This window comes from Anabas testudineus, chromosome 21 (genome assembly GCF_900324465.2).
Source record: "Anabas testudineus chromosome 21, fAnaTes1.2, whole genome shotgun sequence".
Lineage (NCBI taxonomy): Eukaryota > Metazoa > Chordata > Actinopteri > Anabantiformes > Anabantidae > Anabas > Anabas testudineus.
In genome coordinates this window covers 6,777,920-6,803,761 of record NC_046629.1, presented here as the reverse complement: position 1 = coordinate 6,803,761, position 25,842 = coordinate 6,777,920, and the positions used below count along the sequence as shown (strand labels likewise).

The window sequence follows — 25,842 nt, the reverse complement described above, 5'->3', positions numbered from 1 at the left end:
GCAAAATTGGATGATAACCAAGGCGGAGCTCAGCATGTAACTAGACAGATCAGTTATCCAGGTCACTTGAGTTTGCTGGGAGCAATGGAGACTTAATGGTAGCAGCGTCTTGCTTGATCAGAAAGATCCCAGTAAGTTCACTTCTTCACCTCAGAAAAGCAGTGACCTTGACCTTTGGTCACCAAACTCTAAACATTTCAATAATGAGTCCAAGTTAACAGTTGTGAAAAAGGACGGAAAAGTCAAAAACAAAATGCCTCCGGCCTTGACTGTCACCAACACAGACATAAAAAACATAACACACCAATAAACTATAATATAGAATACAAAATGATAACTCATACTTATCTATTCAACAGTAATTACTTTCTGAAGAATTTAAACCCCCTCTCCATAGTCTGTGGCTTTAAATACACTCAGCTGTTCTAGAGAAGTCCTGCAGTGCATAAAGAACTTTAAATGTTTTAAACTATGGAATCTAAAAGATCGCTAAACAAATAGTTTGATAAACAACCAGATGCAATAACAGCAAAACAGCTCCACCTGGCAGTATATTTACTGCAGAAGTTTTATCTTTGTGAGACATTATCACAGCAGCAGCATCCGCATAAAGAAATAAATCACATGCACAGGCAGATTTTAAATGAATAGTATATAATAAAAAAAAGGTATGGTCCCAAGACACTCCCCTGGGGGACCCCTCATTATCCACGTGTAACCAGAAATAAACCTATTTACAATAGCTGCTTGTCTAAATGCTTATTGTAGCTTACAAAAATATTATAATCAGCTATGTACCTCTGTTAGTTGCTCAAGTGATTTGTAATTAATCAATTTAAGTAAATTCAGATGGAAAAAATAATGCAAAACGTCCCCCTGTAGTTTTCTGTTTTACTTTTAAGAGGCCTAAAAAGTCCAGATCTAAAGGAGGATGTTATATTGGATATTTCAAAACCTTACATTCAATAATTAAATGAACAAAAATAGTCTTTTACAAAGTGTAAAACCATCGTTTTTTATCTTAAATCCTACGTTCAGTTCTGCGCTTGTGAGCTTAACAGCGACGCAGCTGCACAACCAGAGAGGCTGCAGCTCCTGATCCCCCTCTTACAACCATCAGACCTAATATAGGCCTAAACCATCTCATCTGGATGATACACACACACATATATATTAATTTTTTTTAATCTTGATTGGAGTTTATCCCACAGCAATTAAAGCGTTTGTGAAGATCTGTGGTGGAACATTAACTCCAGCAAGTAGCGGTGATGCATAATGCTCGAGGTTTGAGTTGCATGTCCTCAGAGAGCAGTGGGACGGACTTGGACAGTCAGTCATTGAGTGAGCAGCTCCCGAGGCAGCAGCCGAGATCCAAACTCTCCCACAACCAGCAGAGCAACATGACTAAGGTAACTGGAAGCGATAGTTTTGTGTGTGTGGCATCAAATCAAGTCGTTTAAGTTGGTTGATTGCACGATTTAGTGGAGGAAACGATTTAAAATGGACTTTTAAAAGCAGTGCAAACAAACAAACAACAACAACAACAAAAAAAAAAGTTGCACGAATCTGTCCCGGACGACTTCGTGGACATATGGCAGCGCAGGCGCGCTTCAAGTCTCCGCGCACAGCGAGTCTCACTGAACCGTGTCGGTGGGTGTTTGCGCGATGATGCAACAGGCGCAGAAAAGATTGGAGAAGGGTGGTGTGTAGCTGCTCACACACCATCCGTGCTAGAAAATGGTTATACGGGGATTTTCACCCATATTGAATGAAAACATATGCATTTAACCCCCTCCTCTCTAGATCTATGGTTGGGGGTGGATGCTCGGTTTGGTTCGGTCCGTTTCTTGTGTGCAGCAGCTCTGAGGCTTCACATGATCGACGTGTGTTTACCTCTTCTGCAAACTTTGTCACTATATTGTTTTAAAAACCTGTTTAAATGCTATTTTCCGATGCTCTGAGCATTGCTCAGACACGGTGCACGGTGGGAATGGTTTGCAACAGGAGGGGAAACAGTTTGTTGTGCAGGGGATGTGAAACTGCTGAATACAGATTTTTTCAGTGTAAGTGAACTTTACTGCAGTTATTTTTTTATGTGTTTATGTTTTATGTGACACGTACAGACTGTGTGAATAGTTGGGAGACAGACACAACTCAGGGGAATTGAGTTTTTAGTTTCAATTCTTATTGTCGTTGTTGAATAATAATTATTTTTAGATTCATTGAGTCTTTAATAAGAATTGAATGTGCTGCAGCCAGTTTCCAGATACTGTAAATGTTCAGTTAATGATGATATAATAAAGACAAAAAAAAAAAAAAAATACTGTGTAAACTGGGACTAGATAATATTTAACATTTATTGCTTGATGAGTAAACTAAACGTTTAATCATTCGTAAATGCTTTGAATTAATTTCTATACATTAACCAGAAATTAATTAATTTGAGCTATTCAGCTCATTCTGTTGTATGTAGCCTAATTTACAAGTGTTGTCTTGTCCAGATAAATTAATAAAGGTCTAGTTAAACTATAACATATAAATTATACAATTAAAAAACCCTGCACTGCAGAAATACAATAAAACAATAACCAGAACAAAACTGCCATTCTTATAAGAGTACACTCTTATTGTATTATATTTATTCGTATTTCTTATCATTGGTATATAATGATATATTATTTTTAAACTTTGCCTCTTTTAGAAAATATGTGGGACCAATTACCCGACCAGCATCTGCTTCATAGTGGTGAATGAGTTCTGTGAACGCTTCTCCTACTATGGCATGAAAGGTATGAAAACTCTCTGTGGATTGACCTGAGTGATATGATATGATTTGATTTAATATTCCCAGAGTAGCTACTGAGTAAAAAACGGAGTAATGATGCTCGAGCTTCCCCTCACATGACCTCACTTATTCCTCACATGTCAGTTCACAGACACAGTTTAAGGATGTTGTGCAAAAGCCCAGTTACCTGTTCAGCAGTTTACATGGAGAAGACAGTGAGTCAATAATGAATCAAATTAATTCCACTTAGGAGCTGGGAGTCCTTTAGATAACCACATTAATTTAGCACATCAGTTGATTATCAGAATTCACACATTTATTGATGCATCCATTGATTTTCTGCTGCTTTCCACCTCCTCTTGGGACTCAGCTGTAAACCATCTGAGTGTCGACTGCAGGTCTAATGAACTATCATCTGTAAAAAACAGACAGGCAGCGTCAGGTCCAGCAGCTGAGCACGTTCTGGCTGCACTTTGACATCCGGCGATGAAAATAATATTTCGCCCTGGACAACTCCAGAAAGAATAAATTCCAGCTCATATCTAGTGCTGGTTCTGTGTGGAGGTGCAGCTATTTAGAGTTGGAAACGCTCTTGTGGTTTGGTTTCTTTGCGATCTTTGGGATCTCCTCAGCATAGAATAAGTAAAAATAAAACTGTCTGGGTCTGAACAATGCTTGGCTGCACAACATGAGTTTGTGATGACTGACTGGACAAAGGACATAGCTGGTTTCTGTACCTATCTTGGTCCTTGGTCCTTTTTCTTTTGGTCCAGTTGATGTAGTGAATCTGCCAGTGTCCCAACACAAATATCTGGTAAATACAGTGCAGTCTATGATGTTCTGACCTTGACGAGGGTTGAATAAAGATGCTGCTGAAGTTTTGACCAACATGCTTTGGATTCAGGGATTCTTAGGTTCAGGAGCTCCCTGAACTAGGACACAACTTCTCCTTGTTTGTCGGTTTACAGCGGTGCTGACGCTCTATTTCGTCTCCTACCTGGGCTGGGACCCGGACCTCTCCACCGCTGTCTACCACGCCTTCAGCGGCCTCTGCTACTTCACACCGATACTGGGAGCCCTCATCGCTGACTCATGGCTCGGGAAATTCAAGTGAGTCATTTTGTCCTTCATTTCCAAATGAGTTAAAGACTTAGTTAAACAATTTAAACCACGTTATTAGGCCATTTGATTTATGTGCAGAGATATTATTGTATCACTGTGGTCTGGACTGCTTAAAGCATTGCAATTATAGAGCCAGTCAGAGATTTTGAATTCTGCAATGAAAAGATATAGCCATCATGTATTTGTGGATGTGTGACCATGTGTGGCACATGCTTTGAGTTTGCGATACATCATTCAAAATGTGAGCCATTTAACCTCAGAGCTCTCACAAGGGGAGATGAATCACTCTGAGCACACACTGAGATCTTGTATAATAATAAAAGTGCAGCTCTAAATGTACATAATCACCGTTTGCTGTCAACAGGACCATCATCTACCTGTCTGTTGTCTACGTGATCGGCCATGTGGTCAAGTCGGTTGGAGCCATTCCCACTGTAGGAAACAAAGAAATGCACATGTAAGCTATCTGCAGTTCACCAGTTTTGATTCATTTTAAATCACTAACACTAAAGGAATGACTATCATAGATTTCCAGAGCCCATGATGAATCAGTTTCTTTGTCATCTGGTCAATTAACAATGTGTTTTCACTACTGCTGTTAATAGGTAGTTTCTCCTTAATCAAGCTCGATGTCAGCAGTGTTTTGTGTATCTTTGTGTTCCAGCGCTCTGTCCATGTTAGGCCTGATACTTATTGCTTTTGGCACTGGCGGAATCAAGCCCTGTGTGGCAGCATTTGGAGGAGACCAGTTTGACGAGGAGAATGTAAGGCATCTACATCTTTAGTATCCTCTGTTGGTAATAAAGGTTTGTAAATTGACCTCCCGCCAGTTTGTGTTCATTTTACAGCGTTTCTTCAGGTCTTGTGCAGTATAAGGGAGGGGTAGCGATGGCATCTATAAAGGCTGCTTAACTGTCTCTTTAGTACAACCATAAAAAAAATCAGTGCAAAGTTCTGTAAACTAATCTGTAAACTTGTTTTTTCTATCTGCACGTGGCCAAAAATGCAGAATTTCCCTGGGTAGAACACTTAAATAGTTTAAAAAGTACGAGACAGAATAGTGATGTACAGCAGAACGATCGTTTGACTATACATAGATAATAAAGAGTATAATAATAAAACAGTGTATTCTGATTATTCTGTAAATCACCTCCAGGTCAGCGAGAGGCAGAAATTCTTCTCCATTTTCTACATGTCAATCAATGCTGGAAGCCTCTTGTCCACTGTGATAACGCCCATACTGAGAGGTGAGTGTTCACAGTCTTCTGCCCACCCTGTGTGAATAACATCGCCGCACTGACACTGCTAACATTTGTGTCCTGCAGGGGATGTGCAGTGTTTCGGTGGAGACTGCTACGCTCTGGCCTTCGGAGTTCCTGCAGCTCTGATGGTCGTTGCTTTGGGTGAGTGTCCAGCCTCCAACATCACTGGTCTGATGTGATCCCGCAGAGTAGTGAAAGATACTTTGGTTTATTGCCAGAAAGTACTACTGCTACTAAAAATATTTATTTTACAGGAAACAACAGGCTATAACTTAATACTTCAGTTTAATAATTTAACTATCAGTGTCCAAACAAACTCAAATATCAGAAGACAGCATTGGTTCAGGCTGCGATCTGTTGTTTTTACACCACGTAAGTCCAGCTTTTAACAGGCTGGGCTTTCTGTTGATCAGTGCCTCTCCACATACATCCTGACAGTCAGTTGTCTCAGTGTTTGAATTCCTGTCACCCCGGATCCTTGTGGGATTCATGCTTGGATGACTGGTCACTGTGAACACAAACAGGGCTTTTATTAGTGGAGATGCCAGGGAGCGTGAGGCAAAGCATGGCCTTCACTAATAGAAGCTTGGAGCAGGTTTACAACATGTTAGCATTTATTGCCTGAAAGGGTTTCACGAGCCAGTGGAAGTCTACGCTTTTGTCTGTCCTTTGCCTCATTTGAATTCGCTGATATATTAATGAAAGCTGATGAAAGCATGTTGATACTCGTGGTATGAGGCAAATAAAGCAGTTGCACAATGGCCAAACCATTTCTCGAGTAAACTGTTTCCTTCTCTCCTCTGAGTCAAGTCTAACTCTTCATCCATCTTGTGTAGTTGTGTTCATTGCTGGCTGCGGGCTGTACAAGAGGAATCCTCCCCAGGGAAACATCCTGTTGGAAGTCTGCAGATGCATTGGCGTGAGTCATCCTCCATCTCCAATCATATGAGACAGTTTATAATATTTTGAGTGAAAATATGCTGATTTATTGCTATTGCTACTATAATAAAGACACGAGTACATTACTTGATTTTTCAGTTTGCCATCAAAAACCGCTGGAAAAGCTCCAAGTATGACCCTAAGAGGAAACACTGGTTGGACTGGGCCGAAGAGAAGTACTCGGTATAATGACGCAACAGAAAAATATGTTTTCTGAGGATTGTATTCGAAAGAGCATTTCGTAATCCATCCCGTGTGTGTGTCTTTGTGTGTCAACAGAAGCGTCTCATACAGGAGATTAAGATGGTGCTTCGGGTTCTGGTGCTCTACATCCCGCTGCCGATGTTCTGGGCTCTCTTTGATCAGCAGGTATGGAAGAACAGAAGACTTGAGAGTGGGCAGCGTCAGTCAACTAATTCGTTCACACCCATGTGTCATACCATTGATGCAGGTTTTAGCATCATTGCAGCAGCAGAGAGTGTTAAGAATGTAGAACACATTATTGGGTTTTTACTGGTCAAGTGTCATAAACAGTTCTTGGTAACTGCTGCGTGTATGCAGCGTACATACACGATCAATCTGCTCAGCCAGCGCAAAGCCAAGGTCTTGTGTCACAGCCCTTTCATAAAATCCTGTAACTATGTGTAATCTTCTCTACTGGCCGACGCTCAACACAGCCATGTGATTATGGTAAACCTCAAAGCCGTGCCCAACGTTCCTGAATTTCCTTTGTCCCAAACTCATTCTTCCTTATTGTATTTGCAAACAGAAAAAAAACCTATGCCTTCCATAGAAGGCAGATCACATGTTTACCAGTTCGCCATCATCCTCTCCAGGGAACCAAACAAAAGTCTGCTGTGGTTTAAGGGTTGTTTGAATATCCTAACAGTGAAGCTGTCGCATCAAAATACTGTGACAGTAACAGTGTTTTTCCTTATTGCAGGGTTCACGCTGGACACTTCAAGCCAGGAGGATGAACTTGTCTTTTGTAAGAGTTTGCTTACATAAAGTAAAAGCTAAATTTCAAACAGCTGATAATATTTTACTGCACTTTGATATCATTGGGTGGGTTCTGCTGTTCCTCTGATTGCACAACATGTCCTGTAAAACAGATCTTCATATTGATTCCTCTATGGGATGACATGTAACAATTAAGTATTTCATTTCGGTTATTTCTACTCTTTATAGCCTCGATAAATCCTGCGCTCATCAGGTTTAGATTTATGAAGTTAAAGTTTAAGTGTCTTTCCCATCAAGCAGATAACATCTTGTTTTATTGCAGGGAGATACCTTCATTATTAAACCAGACCAAATGCAGGTATGTGAGATCTCATTTCTGGACATTGCAGATTTTTTTTTAATTTCCAAATAGATACAGGAAAGCAGCTGATTTAACTTCTTGCCTGACAGTGTCAAATACCATATATTACTGTATGTATGCATATTGTTAATGCTCTATTAAAGCTTAGGATAAGGTTTGAAACTTCGATCCATAATTTCAATCACATCGTATATGAAAATCACCAAATCACTTTCGGTGTCATTGGATTGTGGATATGTAAATCTATATCACAGAAAGCACAAACTAAAGCCATTTAAAGGTTTGCTGTGGTCAGTTTAACTGATACAGTACATAGGTTAGCTCAGTACAGGGATTAAATGATTGACCAGAACTAGACTGCACTCTGTAGTTAGTTGGACAGTTATTCATTTCACATCCAACATGCTGGAGAAGAGAGCTGTAAACAATAGTACCAGTATGGACTTATGACTTATGAATAGGGTTGGACTTTAAAAATAGCTATGAGGTTAAATTGAGGTTGTTAACATCCAAGTCAACCCTTTGTATACAAAGAATCAGGATTAAATAAACTTTGAGGCATCGTGTGTAATTGTTGGTGCCTGTTTGTTGAACTAACCGAAGTCAGCAGACAGTTGGTATCTCGCTGCAAGTCTGAAGGTCTATAGCAAGTCAAGCATACAGTATGGTCATGTGGAACATTTTTGGACCTTGTCTAAAAGGGTCCTTTATTGTTGTAGGCTGGATGTAAACAACCTCTAATGCCTAAAGTTCAAAGTTGTCTCTTTGACCTTACAAGTTATTGTGCTCTCAAATACTAGGGACTATATTGTACACACATCCATGGCGTAAGTGATAATTTCCAATGAAAACACACACCCCTGTGCCACGTCACTATATCTCATGTAACCTACTAAAGATGACTTTTGAGTGATGCTGTTACTGTCACGAAAACACGTTTAAAGCTGTTTATCACAGGCATCTTGCCATCTCTCCACTGGTGATATCTAAATAGAATCTCTCTTAGTGTCTTGTTGTTGTGTAACTCTAATCTTTATGATTTTATGAGTTTAAGTAAGTTTTTATAGAGCTTTTATATTGATTTAAAGCTGAGTTTCACCCCTCCCTGTTGTCTAGATGTTGAATGCTCTGCTGATTCTCGTCTTTGTACCCATCTTTGACCTCCTCATATACCCACTCGTAGGCCTCTGCAGAATCAACATTACGTGAGTAGGAGCCGGTTGTTTTGGACGTTCTTGTCTTTATTGCAGACATTTAAGAAGCCTCTTACAATGGGGAAAATGAGCCATGTGACCTGTCATTTATATCCCAGAGACACTTTAGGAGTATAAATAGTTAACAAATAAAGGAAATGTTTGCACACACATACAAATAAAAACACATCCAAGTCCTTTATTTTTAATCAGTGAAAAACAAAAAGGTTTAAATTTTTATACTGAAGACCTGCTCCTGTGCTTTCATGAGCAAACATGTTGTATCAGTTGGTTCAACACACAAATAACACCAGGCTATAGTGTCGCTATAATTACTGATTTTTTTTGTTTAGTACATAACTCAGGTTGTAAATGACACCTACAACAGATGTTGATGAGGTAGTCTCTTATCAGTCAGATCAGTGAGGATGTGGAAATCACCCTTGCAATACAAAAAGTGATAAAGTCTGACTGTCAGAACAGTAAACAACACACTGGACTTAAAATCACAAAATATGTAAAAAGTGTTGACTTTTACCAACTCTGGGTCTACAGGCCTCTAAGGAAAATGGTCACGGGGATGATTTTTGCAGCCCTCGCCTTTGGAGCAGCCACACTAGTGGAGGTGCAGGTCGTGGTACGTATGAGCAACAGTCTTTCCTCTTTTTACATAAACAAAGAGACACTTGTCAAAACCTTTACTTACTTGAAGTAAGTTCCCTTCAGTGCTGAGTCCTAATCCCACTCGATCTGTGTCTGTCAGCTGGGCGTGACTGTTAGGCTCACACCCTACCTACATGGGTAAACTTTAAAGTATCTTGGCAGAGGCAAGTCTCCAGTTCTCATTTCCTCTTTACTGGAGTGCCCCAGGGCTCTGTTCTCAGCCCTCTTCTCTTTTTCATCTATGTATACTACATCCCTAATTTCTAACATTTGCTCACATGACCATTGTCAACGGTAAAGCACCTTCCTATGTGAACAGTGTCATCCAGGTCTATTGTCCCTCTCTGTAAGTGCGGTGTTGTCCACTTGCCATAATAAATGTGTAGCTTATTGTATTTTATTCCTTTTGTGATTTCTTTGATTATATCTAAAAATGTGAGCGTTCCACAGAAAATAAGTGTAATTATATTAGTCTTTCTAAAACAATAATATAGTGTTCTCTAATAGTTATCAGTATAGAACTCTAATGTCCTTGTGTGTCTTCTAGAAAACAGTGGTGGAGCCTGCACCTGCAGGGAACTGTCTGCTGCAGGTCTTTAACCTGGCAGACGGTGATATCAGCGTGAAGACCCCTGGTAACAACCTGTTTCCAGAGCCGATAGGATATCTTCAGGTAACCAGAAAAGAGTAGTGAAGTACTTCTTTTTGAAAATACAGTTTAATGTGGAGGTAGAGGAGAACCAGAGGTTTGAGTGTACAGTATGTGACAATGTCGGTCGTGTGAGAGAGTGTTGCTGTGTGCAGGGTTTATCGCCCCCTCCAATCAATTATATTATCATTGTTTATCAAGTGAATTCCACACTAAGATTAAACATTTGTTCTGCAGAGGTTTGTTTGCACTGAGATACCAGGAGCACAGAACAGAGAATGTTAAATGTAACATACTGTATGAGGAGTATAAATAATGATCATTCTCTTGTTCATTCATTCATTTATTTCTCTGCACTTCACATGAAACAGAAACAGTTGAGCACTTTACTTTAAAGCTCTTCTCCTATGTGTAGATATTTTGCCTTGTACCTCACGTGTAAGTCGATTTGGATAAAAGCGTCTGCAAATCATTAAATGTAAATAAGATAAGAAGGAACGTGTAAAACTATGAACATCCAGTTTACGAGACAAAAAACAACTGCAGTTAACACGTCTGTACAACCTGAAGGTACTGATTTGACTGTTTGTCTTTTCAATGCCATTAATTTGTATTTGCATTTGAATGAACTCAAAAAGCTAAACTTGGACTTTGTAGGTATTATAAACTTACTTAACGTGACTGTCTGTAGTCTATGGATAATTTTGCAATTGCAGCATGTGATACACTGCAATAGTAGGTTTATAGCTCAACAGTACTAATAAAGTGGAATACTGAATGATAAATTATATTTAATTATCTCAAAAGCTGAAGCAATTGTAAAGAACTGGAAGATGAACCCCTTGTCTTCTGTTTCAGGACCCACCAAAATATGAAACACTTCCACTTGAAGGGTCCAGCAAGGAAGTGAAGATTCAAGTTACGTTCAAGGGAAGCACCTCTGAGTGTACCCAGATGTTTATAGAAGAAACAGCATACAGTCTGTTCTTTTATTCCACAACTGCTGGAATTGAGTGTGTACTAGTAAGTGTCCCTGAAAACTAGCTATTTATTTCAAATTATTAACATAAATAGGAGAAAATAAACTGATGTTGCTGACAGGGATGCTCTTAACATGTTTATTTATCGCCCAGGCCGAAGATACCATTACGAAAGATGAAAATGGGAGTCCTCTTCTGAGGTAAAATTTGTTTAACGTTGACTCTGTAACATTTAAATTGCATTGAGCCTCAAAGTCCAACGTAAAACAAACAGTATTTCTGTTCTTATAGAAATGTAGGTCAACTCAAATAACTTGATTATTTAGTTAAGTCTGATCATGAGTCTGTTTTATTCAATTTTAACAGATTCTTCAACACACAACCAGAAGCAATAAACCTGACAGTTGGACAGGAATCCTTCCACGTGCCCGGTGATTACAGCGTTTCTCCAAACCAGACCGTGCCTCGGTCAGAGTGAGTAAGACTGAAGACGATTCCAGTTTAGCCGATGATTCAGTTCAACACTCAAGTGCAAATTTTCATTGATAGTTTCTTTTCTTTTTATTAGATAAAAATGTTCTGTGTCTTAGTGAAACATGCTATGTTTTTGTTGTCTCTTCTGTTTCATGTCATTTTCTATGTACTTCCTGCCTCTGCGTAGATACCCTGATGTCAGCTGCATCTCACAGTCAGAGGAGTGCTCTGATCTTAATCTGGGCCTGCTGGACTTTGGAGCTTCCTACACTGTCATACTAACCAATGTCAGGATGCTTGATATATAAATAACATTTATACAAATGTTCAAAAGATTACACACCCTCATGAAACCATGTCTGTGCACTCTGTTAGGAGTCAGACACTATTGTGCCTCATAAGATGGAGGATGTGCAAGCCAACAACGTGCACATTGCCTGGCAGATCCCTCAGTACGTGCTCTTAACTGCTGGAGAGGTCATGTTCTCCATTACAGGGTTGGAGTTCTCCTACTCACAGGTTTGTCATTATACTCATTAACTTGAAATGGGGTGCTGACTCCGTACCTTGTAGAGTTTACAAGACAGGAAGAGGTTGACACTCAGACACATTGTTTGCCTCAATCGATTACTCTGAAAATCTGGTTCAGATCTTTTGCTAATGAAATTTTAGTTCCCGATGTCGTTGTACATAACCTCTACTCTGTGGAGCGGTTTCTTCCCACAGTCCAAAGACATGCAGTTAGGTTCATTTGTGAATTAAAATTGCCCATAGGTGTGAATGTGAGTATGAATGGTTGTCCGTCTTGGACTGGCAGCCTGTTCAGGGTGTTCCCTGCCTCTCACCCAGTGACCGAATCCAATCCAAGCAGATAGTGAGGAAGACATTATGATGCTGGAGCAGTTTCTCAAGTTTCTTTTGGCACTGACACTTTTTTTTACTATGAAATCCATTATTGTGAAACCTACAAATTTCCATGAAAATAAAATTTCTGGGAAACTGTTACTTCATGGAAAAACCTTAATTTCAGTAGTGACTTTACTTTCCAACCATTCACATAATGGCAGATGCTCCAGCTATCCTGCCTTCCTGTGAACTAGTTTAACTTTATTGTTGTTTGGTTATATACAGCAACAGTCTATAAATCTCTGTGGCTTTCTTCACTAACACTGGACTTATTCTCCCCTTCAGGCACCAGCCAACATGAAGTCTGTCCTGCAGGCCGGCTGGCTGCTCACTGTCGCGTTTGGAAATGTAATAGTGCTGATTGTGGCTGAGGGAGCAGGACTGGAACAGGTACAACTTTAAAATCCTGTACAAAATGTGCAGATGTGAATTTTCTGAGTTCCAGTCTTGAATAGTAACAAATGTCTCGAAACTAAATGAAAGCATTTCAAGAAACCCCAAAAAATAGAAATGATGCTTTTTTCATTTGCTGCCAATACTGTCCACACACTAAAACCAGTATTTGTTGTCCTAGTGGAAAGAGTTTGCGCTGTTTGCTGGTCTACTGTTGGGTGTCTCCATCATCTTCTCCTTCATGGCCTACTTCTACACCTACGTTGACCCAGATCAGCTGGACAAGATTTACCAGAAGGATTCAGGGAAGGAGGAAGATGACAAGAAGCAAAAGACTGATGACATACAGATGAACAACAAGGGGAAGGAGACCAGAATGTAACTGTGCTTAATTACATTTACCATCTTCTTTAGTGCAGCTGATTTAATTTGGCTGCAAAAGGTGAAGCGTCGGATCAGTTAAACAAGAAGCCATGTTGAATGTTCTCTTACCGCAGTTCTTGTTTTATGGTACTTCATGTGAAAAAGTACTATGCAGCCCAGTATTTGTTTATAACCTCACTTAATATCTAAAACCTTCATGACTCTGATCGCTTAAAAATGTAAAAGAATCCAGGGATGAATATTCTGAATGAGACTGAATACATGAAATAGTGTTAAACTGAGGCGAAATACTGTGTGACTTCCCACACCACGATCAATAGTAAGATTATAAATTAATGTCAGATGTCATATTCTGTAAATGTGTGTTGCACATTATGTAAAAATGTTGTTTTCTCTGACACTAAATAATAACCTAGAACCCATTGGAAACAGCGGTTAACGCTTATCTGGTTTGGCATCTTAGATCAGTAACTGGCAGGAAAACAATCAAATTCTCATTCAATTGTTTGATGGGACAACATTATTGAACAATAAGCTGAACGTCTTGCAACTGTATTACTATACAGTTTGATTTTAGGACAAGACTGATTTTGCGTTTTTAATTTGAAGACATTGTGACACATCATACTAAGGAAAGCACATGTGTAATAGACGCTGAAGTGCATTTAGCAGATTCAGTTTCAGGGTCCTGGTGTCGTTCATGCTGACTGACTGTCACTCTTTACTTGGACACTTATAATAAAACAGAGTAATCATTGATATTATTAGTATATTATTATCTCTGCTTCTCTTATGACAAGTGAAAATGTCAGCTGTGAAAAAAAGCCTGTTGATAAGTATGTGTTTTGTTGTCTATGTGCCAACGGGTCATTTAAAGCCACAAAATACTTGATTAAATCTTTGTTATTCAGGGAAAAGTGTAAATTGGAAGCTCCCTATTAAGGTCTGTAAATAGTCAGTTGTGATGCTGAAATGTGTTTTTGTGCTGTTGGAAATTTTAATAAGGTGATTTAAAAAAAATTACGTTTTTCGTTCTTTTTATATACATATATAGAATAATTCTGCATCACAATATACAGGGATCAGCTACAACTGGTGGTTTTAGAGTTCAGTGGTGATCAGGGCCATTACATTTTGGCCATGCTGACCCCTGTCCACCACAACAACATTAAAACCACCAGTTGTGGCTGATCTATGCATGATGTTGTGTAAAATCTGTAATTAACATATGTTCAGATATCAGAAACACATACAATTTATTTATTATGGTCCAAGAACTCATGACAGAAGACAGTGAAACCCAGAGGGAGGAAAAAAAGCAGCTCAGCTCCTGAAATCATTAGCATTAGAAATGGCTCCTGAAGCTGAGACCATTACCAGTCCACTGAGGAGCATGTTGTGTACAGTTTGTGATTATGACAGTGAAGTGGTCCTGTGACTTCCTGTGTGTCTTTCCAGTAAAAGCTCAGTTACGCGATTGATGATATCAGGATGCAGCAGGCAGTCTAACAGGTCATTAGTGGTTACTACTGCGCTCCTCGATTCATCTGACGTCCCACCCACACAGTCACCTGCTTTACTTGTAGTAAAACCAGGGCTACATTCACATACGGCTTGGTGGAGTCTGGCCGCAGATGTAGGATCAATTCTCGGAGCTGCTCCTGAGCTCACAGCGCAATCTTGTGCAAAGTCGTCTTCGCAAGTTCCACGAGACTCGACCTCCAGATCCTTTGTGGTCATTGACCTTGTTTCTGGTGAATCCTTTTGCTGACAGTGCACAGGCATGAGATGTGGCCCAAAGGGAACACTGAAGGTTGAACAGTGTCTCAGTGGGTCGCTATTTTTCCTGATTTGTCCGGCGGAGTCTCGCTTCACTGGACGAGTCTCTATCTGGTCTTGGTTCAGTTTGATGCTGCAGCGATTTGTCTGTCTTTGGGCACAAGCTCTAACTGCCAGGTTCACGTACTGCATATTCTCATTATGGGATGTTACACCATGCTGGAAAAACACAACACAAACACACAGAGTCACATAGAGTTCTCTGAGCAGCAGTTGTCCGACACATAACCTGCTCACCCCTTTGTTGGGTTACTATTATAAAAGGCTGCTAAGTGAATACGATCAAGATGAGGTTTATGGTGCAGGGCAGTGTTTGATTTTGAGGTTAGAACCCAATGTTAGGCCTGTCATTTAAATAACACTTCTTATTTTAGAGGCCTTTGTTTCAAAGTTTTGTGCTATGCTTGACAAAAACTACCGCAACGTGTTTGTTGTCCTAAAACAAAACTGAAAGTCAGAGAATCAACTCATGTCTTGTTTGGTGAATTAGTTTTAAAACTAAAAGGGTAACAAAAAATATATTTTTGTTATATATTCTGAAGACTGCACCAGTTTCTAAACTCTTTAGACTCAGTGTAATATTCAGATGTACACTTTTAAGTGCAGCACAATGTTGAACACCACCTGTACAGCTCCTGAAAAACAAAAACAGCTTTTGAACCACTGAGAAGTGAGAGTGCTCCAAGGTAAGGTCCTCTTCTCTATTTGTAGGTACACAAAACTTTAGTCTCTCCCGAACATCTGTGGTTGCCCACAGCATCTGATGCTGTGACTAAACAGTAAATGATTTCCTGTTGGTGGAATAAATAAACCTTGTGCAGTAAAAGCAGGAAAGGCTAAGTGGCTACGCCAACTGATACAGAGAAAAATGAAGTTGCAGGAGTTACTGGGGTTAGTAATTTATCACAGCCAGACGAGAGTCTCATCAACCTTAAGTAGTTCTGGATCATGTCAGCTAAAAAAAATCATTTATATTTTACACCAATAATGTTGCACGATGAAGGACGTGACCAAAGAGTCTGAAGAGGTGGAGCTTTTCAATTCACGCCAACTTAAAAGAGGAAGCTTGTGAGCTTACCGATACAAGTGTTTGGGGGAATTACACGCATAAAGGCCTTTCTATGGATGCTGAGTCAAACACGTGGCTTTGCTTATCTCTATAGAGTATATCCCACTAAAACAGTTTGTAGAATTCATTTATATACAGTATATACAGTGTGAAAGGCAGCACAGATATTCAAATTTTGTTTGTTTTTAATTAAATGTTGGTTAAGTGTATTCATGTAATTTTGCAAAAACAAAGACAATATTCTACTTAAAATCAAGTATGAATCATTGTTCATCAATTCTTTGTTAGTAGTGACTTAAAATGTGTTCTGATTTTATCCTCTCATAGATTTTATTACATAATAAAAAAAACGACAAACATTTGGCGACAAACATTTCCTTTAGCAAATAAAAATGTATTTTTGTGGTAGCTTAGATTATATGTGTCATCATGATGAGTAGCAAGAAATAAAATAAGTAGCTATTCATCCGAGAGAGTAATTAAGAATAAAAAACTAATGATGAGTAATTCATATAAGAGAGTGTTCATTTGCTACCTCGGTCGGGTTGAGCCAGTCGTCAGTGTTGTCGTCACTTTGAGCACTTTTAATAGCGCAGATAACAGCCTTGGTCACAGCTTCGCCGACTCTTGCCACATCATCCTCTTCCTGTGCAAGAAAGGAAAGACAAAGCAAAGCAAGAATGAGTTCTGCATATCAAGATAAACACGCTAAACGATAAAGACGTCGTCTTAGGTGACGCTACAGACGACTTTGTTGTGTCTGTGACCTTGCAGGGAAAGCTGGAGAGGGACCTGGGCTTTGAATAAACATTTGTCTGACGGAGGGGGTGCTGTTTTAATGCAGCACACGCTCCTTGCTGCGCACAGACACTCATCATAATGACAGCGAATCTTATACTGCCAGGCCTGTTCATTACTCAAAGCTGAGGGGACATCAACCTGAATCAACCCGAGCAGGAGTTCTCCAGGGTAAAGAGGAGGAGCGCTAACCTGTCTCACATTTTTTGATCATTATTTGAGGTTTTGAGCTGAACAGTTCAGGATGAGGAAGAGACCTAAATGGGTTGCTTACCAACTCAATCCAGGAGTTGACGCTGACAGTAATGGGATCCACTGATTCCACATAGTGCCACCAATGCCTGGGGACATAAAGCACCTGAGCAGAGGGGATAAAAAGTCATCAGAGGTTCAAGTGGGTGAACAGTTTACTCATCCCTGTCCTGTTTCCTTCCATTTCTCTGGTAAATGAAATATATTCCACTAGATGGCAGCGTACACCTTCTCCCCCTAGATTGTCAGTTCTTCAACTGACTTTATTACAGTCGGTGAGCCTCATTGATTTCCTGCCTCCTTCGTAGTCTTCACTCATTCATGACTTGTAGCCTGACAAGACAAGAAGAATGATCTGTCCTTTGATTTGATTTGCAGTGGTAGATTCTTCTAAAGGATTTCTGAAGACTATACTTTTCGTGACAACAGAAGATTAGTTTGTACCTGTATCTTCGCACCAAGCCCAGTGAGACTGTTGACTGGAAAAGGAGGTCAATAACATCAAGGTCAGTGTTGAATCAAAATAGGGGTTATGATCTGCGTGGGGTTTACTACCAGCAAATAAAGGTCATGGGATCACACCTGAGACACGGACAACTGGGACATCTCCCTTCCTAATTATTTAATTTGTTTGTACAGTTCCCAAATATCAAGCATGACCATCCATGCTCAAAAGAGTCTTAGAACCACAGGATCCACTCAAACTAGTCAAGCTTTTACTTACCCTAAAACCACCTTGATATAATTACAATATTAAAAGAGAAGGTGGTTTTACTTAAAATAAGATACTCAATTCTAATCTTTACATTAACGATAAACAAAGGCAGCCTGCTATAGTATCAACAGAGAACCTGACTTGCACATCACTCCCCAACCAGCCACCACACATACCTGAGAGGAGGGTTTTGTGTTACTTATAGGACCTGATTTTGCACACTACAGGAGATCCAGCGAGCAGACAGTGAAAACAGAGAAATGCATAATTGCCCTGTCACCATTTTGATTCTTGAAGAACAATACGATGCAGGTGGAATCGGAAACAGAGAGAAGTAGGGCGAATCCATCTAGAAAACTTTGCCTTTGTGATTCCGAATGGAAAACTACTTCAAAAGCAGCAAAGGGCGTCTCTGTAAACTGGGGCACCACGAAAGTCAGCCTCTGATTGTGAAACACTTCAATCATCACTGACTCTGAACTCACCTGCTTTAAAAGCAGAGCAGATGACAGGAACTTGACTGATCTGTCAGTTGATCTACTGGCCTCGACTTGACCCTGTGACTCGTCTCCTGACAAGACATCAAGAGTAACGGCGCAGCCGACTTTAATGTGGCTTAACCTTCCACTTCCTTCCATCTAAAAGCCCCGGTGTGTTGAAGGTGATAGAGTATTACTGAGAAGGCCAGATTTTAATTGGAACACAAGTCACAACCATCTCCCTGCCTCACACTTTTATGAGGACATCACAAGGAATAAATCTTACTGTTGAGTCTAATTTTACATGTGCAGAGCTTAAGGACCAATATAACTATATTTTATGATTATCGCCTTTGTGTCACAAGCAGTTTATCATAGTTGCAGAACTAACAGTGTTGTATAACATCAGATTTCAGTAAGTCCTGCTTGGTGGTTTTCTGTTTTCAGAAAAACACATTTGATTTGAACAACACAAAGAGGTGTTCAATTTCTCTTTGTTACATTTCAGTAAGAAAATGTTTTTGGTTTTTGTTAAAATAGAAGTGTTGCCTGAGGCGTGTGATTCCGTTCATTCAGCTCTATTTGTAGTATGATACATGGTATTCACAGTTTAATAGTTTGACTGAGAACAAACTATGATTTGAAGATTGTTTAATTCCTCCTTCACACAGATTTTTAAATATTCTAGATTTATATTAATGTTGTTATTACTTCATTAGCTGATTATCTTCTTGATTACTGAAGTATCTATTTAAACTATAAATGCCACAAAATAGTGAAAAATGCTCATTATCTATAGACCATCTGTGATTTGAGAAGACAATTAAACTGATTTATACGACACCCTGACAGTGAAGTCTTAATTTAACCATCCCTCCTGGTATTCACTCTATATAAACTAAACAATAAATAAAAAGAAAACGGCATAAATGATAAAAATGTGCTGATAATGTGAGCTCCGTTTGCTGTCAAGAGTCCTGACCTGTCCTGGCTGCAGAGTGACGATGTGGGCCCTGGCTCTCTGAAAGGCCGGGAACCTCTTCAGGTCTGGACGGAGGACATTCACCTGGCTGAAGACACTGGACTCCTCATAGGGAATCCTGGTTGGGTAGAGGTTGACAGTGTCCTCTGGAGGAAACAGATGCCAGCGCTTCCTACAAAAGGGAAACATGGCAGTTGCTGAATCGCAGGGACAAATTCAGACTAAATGATCAGGCAAAGATTGTTAAGAACTAATTCAACTGTGTGGCTCAGACACAGTGGTGTTGGTTAATGATGCTGTAAGCTGTTAATTCACTGAGCAGCTTGTTGTAAAAACACTGTTTTCAAAAAATCAAAAGTATTGGAAATTATTATTTTTAAATCCAACTGTTTTATAAATCTAAAAATAAAATCCCGTCATTTTGAGAGGGAACAGCAAATCAGCCGTTATAAAACTGTTTTTTCTCTCCTGAAGCTCAGATTAGCTCTGAATAATATGGGTGTTATTTAAAAACACTCGCACGTCATTTTCTGTTTATCTGACCCTGTCGTGGTATCAGTCAGCACTGTTGTATTTTCATGGATCAGCAATGTCAGAGAACGGCTCCTGCTCAATTTCATTCCATCTGAGATCAATACCAAATAAAAGAGCCCGGGACCCAATTACAAGAAGTGAGATAAAGCCGCTGCTCTCTGGGAGAACAACAGACTGAGATAAGATACAAAAAGACCTTTTCCCTTTTGTTTCTCGACTCACAGTGCCCCATACAGCGCCTCACCCTGCGTCTCCATTTTCCCCCTCGCTCCGTTGAGCTTTGCGACAAATTAACTCTCTTTCGGGTGGTTAAAGGACAGACCACATTCTGTGTCAGCAGTTACAGTACCCTGCACCTTTCATGCTGCAGGAGAGCTAGGTGGTTAACAGGAAGGGATCTTCATCCACCACCAATGTAGAGAATTATAGCTGCTGTTATTTGTACTCCAGTATATTAAATACACAAAGCCATTATGACAGGTATGACTCTCTTATCCTCTCAGCATCTCCATTTGTGGTTTTCATCTTATATATTTAATAACAATTGTTAAACTAAACATTGAATAAGAACAAAGCAACTGTTACCCATGTAATGATTTTTATGTTTGAGACGAGTCTTGTTGATATGTAAATACAGTGCAATGTTTAATGACAAACGGGATATAGAACCACCAATGGACTATTTCTAGTCCATACTTCTTTTCATTATTATGGTAACTTTTTACTTTTCATTTTCGTCTTTTATTGACTGCACTTGTCTTTTAACCTGATAAAAGGAAATATAAACGAGAAACCTCTGCTGTTCATTTGGTGTATACAATATCAGGATACTGGTTTTAAATCCAGCTACTTTGTTTAGTGCATATAAAGCAGCAACCACATGCTACGATCCTTACCGTCCTTGTACCTGCAATACCAGGTTACAGCCATAAGAGTCCAGGTGGCACGGCGTGTTGGCCCCCTGTGTGCCGATCCATAAGGTGCTCTCTCTCCCATTACGTCCCTCAAAACCGAAGTCGGACCACTTTACATCCTGCAGCACACAAACACGCCACATACAAACAACAATTATCAATCTAAAATAATGGGACAAAATAAATAACGTCTGACTCTTAAATTCCATGTGTGCGTTCGTTTTGTCTGTGATAATGACATGACATGGAGACAATACTCACATTTTCACAACTGTCACAATTCTGCCATAAGCTCACAGATGTACCCCCACCTCATCAACTACTTTGACAGGGCCTATTATAGAAAGCCAATTGATGTCTCTGTGTAGAGAAATCAAGCTACAGTATTTGCCATCTTTCAAGAAACGCTGGCCTGTCAATCATGTCCTGTCAGAGCACAAAGGTGCAGCAATCATACCAGCATCCCCGAATAGCAAAGTCATTACCATATACACAGTCTGCTGTAAATGACAGACTGGTCAATCTAGCCTTTAGGCAGCGTTTTCCCCAGCACCATTTATCCTGTAAAAAGCCCATGTCTGCCTGTCTCAAAGGCATGAATGTCAACGGGTAATAATTGCAGGTGGATGCCCAATAAAAATTTATCACTGAGGTAAAAATGAAATGAACGTGTGGCAGTGACTCGAGAAAGGATGGCACTTTTATGTCTCTGCCTTGCAGAGGACAGAAATAGCAGCTGATATAAAGTCGTTAAGGAAAAGCTTAACATTTTAATTGAAAATGTCAAAACAAGGGGAAAAGGTATGAATATAAATGAGCACTGATAAAAAGAGAGAGTAGAAAGGAATATTTTGGCTCTTTCAATGTGTTTTCTTTTCCATTTAATTTTTAATTTGTAGATAAGATGAAGGTGTTGCCACTAGATTAGTAACATGATGTGAATGTGTTAGACCCTGGGTTATCTTTTATTTGTTTTAATTTGGCAGCAATGGCACAAATCTTCTCTCACTTAAAGGTTAATACATTAAACTACTTCAAGGTTACAACCACAATGGGATGTTTGCTGTTCTGTTACATCCACTTCTGTTTTCTCAGTCACATTCTGTGAGTCGTAATTAAAAAATGTAGATAAAATGATACAATAATGACTGTGCTGCTTGAAAAATACTGACACAGGTTTTGTTTTAAGGAAGACGAGTATTTTCCATAACATACACAATATAACTACAGTGTTCAGGCACTGGTGTCCATAAACCTATGTTGTTGACTAACCCAACAATATAATTTTGTAGCTGGCACTTCATCCCAACAGATAAACTTACAGTATGGTTCAAAAGTTTACAACATGTTTTCAGCTTAACTAGCATAATTTCAAATGGATTTTTTTTATTTTCTATGAAATCTTTTAAACTGAACACAATGCGCACAGGAACTAATGTTTGCTGATACTTATTTACAACATCAACAATGACAACAATGTATTTCTCATTCATTTTATGTCATAAAATTAGCTTTTTGTACAAAAACAAGGCAGACAAGTGACCCCATACTTTTGAACATTAGTGTAAAACAATATAATGTTATTTAAATGCCTGACCTGAATCTATTTGACATCCATCAACACTTTGTGCAAGACTATTTGCCTTTTTAAAACTATAAATAAAAATTGTTGTGCTTTTTAAGAAAGCCAGCATTATAAAACTGGCTTGATAGCTTACCAACATAGAGATATGTACTGTACACAGCACGCTGAATACCTCATAGATAGAAGGCTGGTCCTGAAACAGCATGGCAATGTATTTGTAGTCAGCATAGGCCCAGTAATCTGAGTAGGGGTATTCGGCAAAAGGTCCTACATCTGTTCCAGGCTGATCCCGGGTCCAGCTGAGGAAGTGTGACATTTTGGCCTCCACATATGAACACTGGGTTTCAAACAGAGGTGCTAAGAGAACAGGAGAAAATAGCAAGTGAAAGTAAAGTGTAAGACAGAGAGTAATCAGTACAATAATTCCATTTATCTACTTTATACGAAATGCAATTAATACACCAGAATAATAGCACTACGTACCATTAAAGATGCATGAAATGTTGTTTTACCCATTATTATGAGAAAAATAAATCACAGTTGTAGTGATTTACTTTTGCTTTTCTTGAAGTAAACAAAGTACATCAATGCGTGAGTGGTTGCATTTATAATCTGTCTTGAGAAATGCCCACCTGTCAGCTGTCGTGGCTGAAAAAGATGATTTCGAAATCTAATTAGCTAGGTTTTATTACAGGACACACTCTCTGTCATTCATCACAGGAGGAATCATTACGGTAGCCATTTTAGAGCCACATGCAGGGCAAAATGCACAGATGCTCAAAGAAAACCTGTGTGACATTTTAAATTAGACCATTAAACAGTCTCTAATACTCCAGGTCCTGCAAACTTCAGTCTAATCTGTAAATAATCACTTGTCAGAGGATGAGAAACACTAGACTGCAGACAATTATAATGTGATGAATTGGTTGAAATTAGAGAACTGGCGTATGAAGCTGGTGCATTGATGTGATCAGAAACACAAAAACAGAAACGGTTTATTAATTTACCATGTTGAACTTGATGAATGTTGAAATTATGCTGGAAGTTCATACTGGAAATGGAAATTTGTTGCACGAGGAATGTGTCAGACCATTTTGACTTAATGTCTTAGAGTGAAGTGGAAAGTTTGGTAAAGATTTTAATTAAAAAACACAGACCTCCAGTTTTAAGGAATATAAATGTAAATGTAGGAATAGAATTACTACATCACATTCAGAACAATTTCAGTTTGCTAGGAGTGCTTGGTGGGTACTCTGAACTGGATCCTAATTCATTCTGCATGTTCAATCTAGGTGATTAATTACACAAGAGTTATTGCAGCCCAAATCTGTCTGAAGTAATCTTCTGTTCTTACTGTTAATCTCCTCTTTACTCCCAAGTCTGAATTGGATAAGTTTGTCACCAAAGCAGCCAGACAGGTGTTCTGCAGTCCAGTGGAGAACAGGCCAACCACAGGTCATGTTCATGAAGACTGCAGGCTGCTGCAGATGATGCAGAATCCCCTGGGTCTCGTGTGGGGTGAATGGTTTAAAGGAGCTGGGGGCAGCCATGGCCTCTGGTTCACACTATGAGTGGGTTGCAGCACTGGGGATGTAGATCATTGATTGGCTGGTAAACAAAAGATATTTCCGTTAAGGTGATGAATTACCATCAACTCCTAGAGATAATACCAGTACCTATGTAGCTAAGATGTGTTTTATACATTATCATCTCTTGACACTGTCCTCTCAATAGCTCATACAAGATGATGTCTTAATAACTTTAACAAGAAGAAACCTCATTTAAATGATTATATATATATATATATATATATATATATATATATATATATATATATATATATATATACACACACACACATTCAATTTGAAATGTCTATTTTCCAAATGTAAAGGTTTTGGTTCGTGCAAATCTTAATCAGAATGCCATGGATCTTTGTTAAAATGCTTGACAATGTTGTGTATACACATTAAATAATCAATGTTTTCTTACAGTTCCTGATTTCTAATACCCTAGGTCTTGTACGAACTTGCTGTACAAACTCTGGTGAAGGTACTTTTTACTGCCGCACAGACTATGTTAACTCCTAATAAAACTAAATCTTTAATGTTACTACAGCTACATATTGAGACAATATGGATAACGTTACCTAACTAAGTGAAATAATGAGCAACCAGTTACCGAGGAAGTTTATTATCAGATAACTCAGATCATACGTGAACTTGTGCAAAAAGGCCCCTCAAACTGTCAGAAACAATGTGGTGGTGAGGCTGTCGGCTAACCTCTGCTAGACATATCCCAGGAAAGCTAAGACGAGCCAGCTTCGGAGAAATAGAGGGGTCGCTGGAAAAAACACAGTGGACTCACCTTCCACTACACGTGGAGCTCAGGCTCGGACGGAAGTAAACAACAATCACATGACGCGGAAGGGTTCAAATTTACATTTGGAACGCCCCGTTGTGAATCTGCTCCATTTCGGCTCTGTCCGCGCTACAACGGCGCCACACAAGCCAATACACCAAAGGAGCCAAAATGGCGGCTACGTAACCACAGCTTTCACAACGCGAACCGTTTCCGTTGGAGCATGCGCAGTGGAGTTAAAGTGTCAGACACAGGAGCCGAGGGCTGTTTTGTTTGTGTGGCCGACAGAAACCCGGTGCGACGGGTGTTTATCCCCCTCATTGCTGTACAGCTGTGTAAACTGGATCTTTAACAAACGGACACATAAGCTACAATGGGTGCCAGTTCGAGCACCGAGGCCGAAAGGGAGCCGCTTCTCGTTCCTAGTCATGCGGAGGCAAACAGTCCGCCAGTAAACAGCAGGGTGTACGGGAGAAGATGGCTGGTTCTCACTCTGTTCTCCCTGCTGGGACTCCTCCAGGGGATGGTGTGGAACTTCTGGGGTCCTATCCAGAACTCGGCCGCTCATGCTTACGGTTTCACCAAGTCCGACATCGCGGTCCTGGTCCTGTGGGGCCCGGTGGGATTCGTGCCCTGGCTGCTCTTCATGTGGTTAATGGATAAAAAGGGTGAGCTAACGCTAGCTAGCTAAATCGGTACAAGGTGTCCTACATGTCATTATTGTTATTATGGGCTTATTTTGGCTCCATCGCAGTCACAACAACAGCAGGTCTTAAATAACACATGGTGTATTGATGTTTTTCGGAGGTAGCCAACTAGTTAGATCATAAAAACCTGGTGCGGTTACTTAACGTGAATCCCACACATGATAGTGTTATCTGTAAACACTGGGGTTCTTGGTAAAGTCCGGTTTAAAACAGTGTTTTCCTTTCCAGCTAAAACGTATTTATTTTAAAATATATATCCTGCTCACATAGTTTATTTTAGTAACTATTAAAAAAAAAATAACGAGCCCACTGTAACTTTAATATATGTCTACTTTTCCTGCCTGTCTGTGTCAATATTTGATAAATAAATCAGCATTTCTTTAAATAACTGATGAAACATTAGAAATTACTAAATGTACAGTGTCAATCAATAAATTACTAATCAATGTATCTCACTGTTATCAGACAATTCCTCAACTATTATAATTATAGTGTGAAAAGAGAAAATGACAAAAATAAGTATTCTACACATAATA

General features: G+C 39.5%; 3 protein-coding genes across 7 annotated transcripts in view; 2 read left to right on the top strand and 1 right to left on the bottom strand.

Moving 5' to 3' along the window:
* The first annotated feature begins 1,323 nt into the window (after positions 1-1,323).
* Positions 1,324-14,099, top strand: slc15a2 (solute carrier family 15 member 2). The gene is made up of 22 exons (XM_026375557.1): positions 1,324-1,409; positions 2,702-2,789; positions 3,754-3,895; positions 4,272-4,364; positions 4,572-4,671; positions 5,064-5,154; positions 5,233-5,310; positions 6,006-6,088; positions 6,208-6,291; positions 6,388-6,477; positions 7,052-7,096; positions 7,391-7,426; positions 8,546-8,634; positions 9,178-9,259; positions 9,833-9,958; positions 10,793-10,957; positions 11,068-11,114; positions 11,281-11,388; positions 11,576-11,675; positions 11,764-11,907; positions 12,580-12,684; positions 12,869-14,099. Exons 1-22 carry the CDS (start codon positions 1,401-1,403, stop codon positions 13,067-13,069), a joined length of 2,106 nt encoding a protein of 701 aa, XP_026231342.1. The 5' UTR covers positions 1,324-1,400; the 3' UTR covers positions 13,070-14,099.
* Positions 14,100-14,310: 211 nt separating this feature from the next.
* hspbap1 (hspb associated protein 1) lies at positions 14,311-25,230 on the bottom strand. 5 transcript variants are annotated; one of them, XM_026375559.1, is made up of 8 exons: positions 25,092-25,230; positions 23,593-23,846; positions 22,411-22,595; positions 20,636-20,772; positions 19,206-19,377; positions 17,052-17,135; positions 16,515-16,625; positions 14,311-15,069 (listed from the first exon to the last, which is right to left on the bottom strand). In XM_026375559.1, exons 2-8 carry the CDS (start codon positions 23,786-23,788, stop codon positions 14,485-14,487), a joined length of 1,470 nt encoding a protein of 489 aa, XP_026231344.1. In that variant the 5' UTR covers positions 23,789-23,846; positions 25,092-25,230; the 3' UTR covers positions 14,311-14,484. The 5 variants fall into 5 exon arrangements, with proteins under 5 accessions (XP_026231344.1, XP_026231343.1, XP_026231346.1 ...); XM_026375558.1 differs by lacking the exon at positions 25,092-25,230 and adding an exon at positions 24,606-24,752; XM_026375561.1 differs by lacking the exon at positions 25,092-25,230 and adding an exon at positions 24,521-24,610.
* The window catches only part of slc49a4 (solute carrier family 49 member 4), a 39,376-nt gene continuing 38,374 nt past the window's right edge, over positions 24,841-25,842 (top strand). Inside the window, exon 1 of the mRNA XM_026375564.1 lies at positions 24,841-25,267. Coding sequence (XP_026231349.1) covers positions 24,973-25,267 — 295 coding nt within the window. The 5' untranslated portion in view covers positions 24,841-24,972. The remainder of the gene's footprint in view (positions 25,268-25,842) is intronic.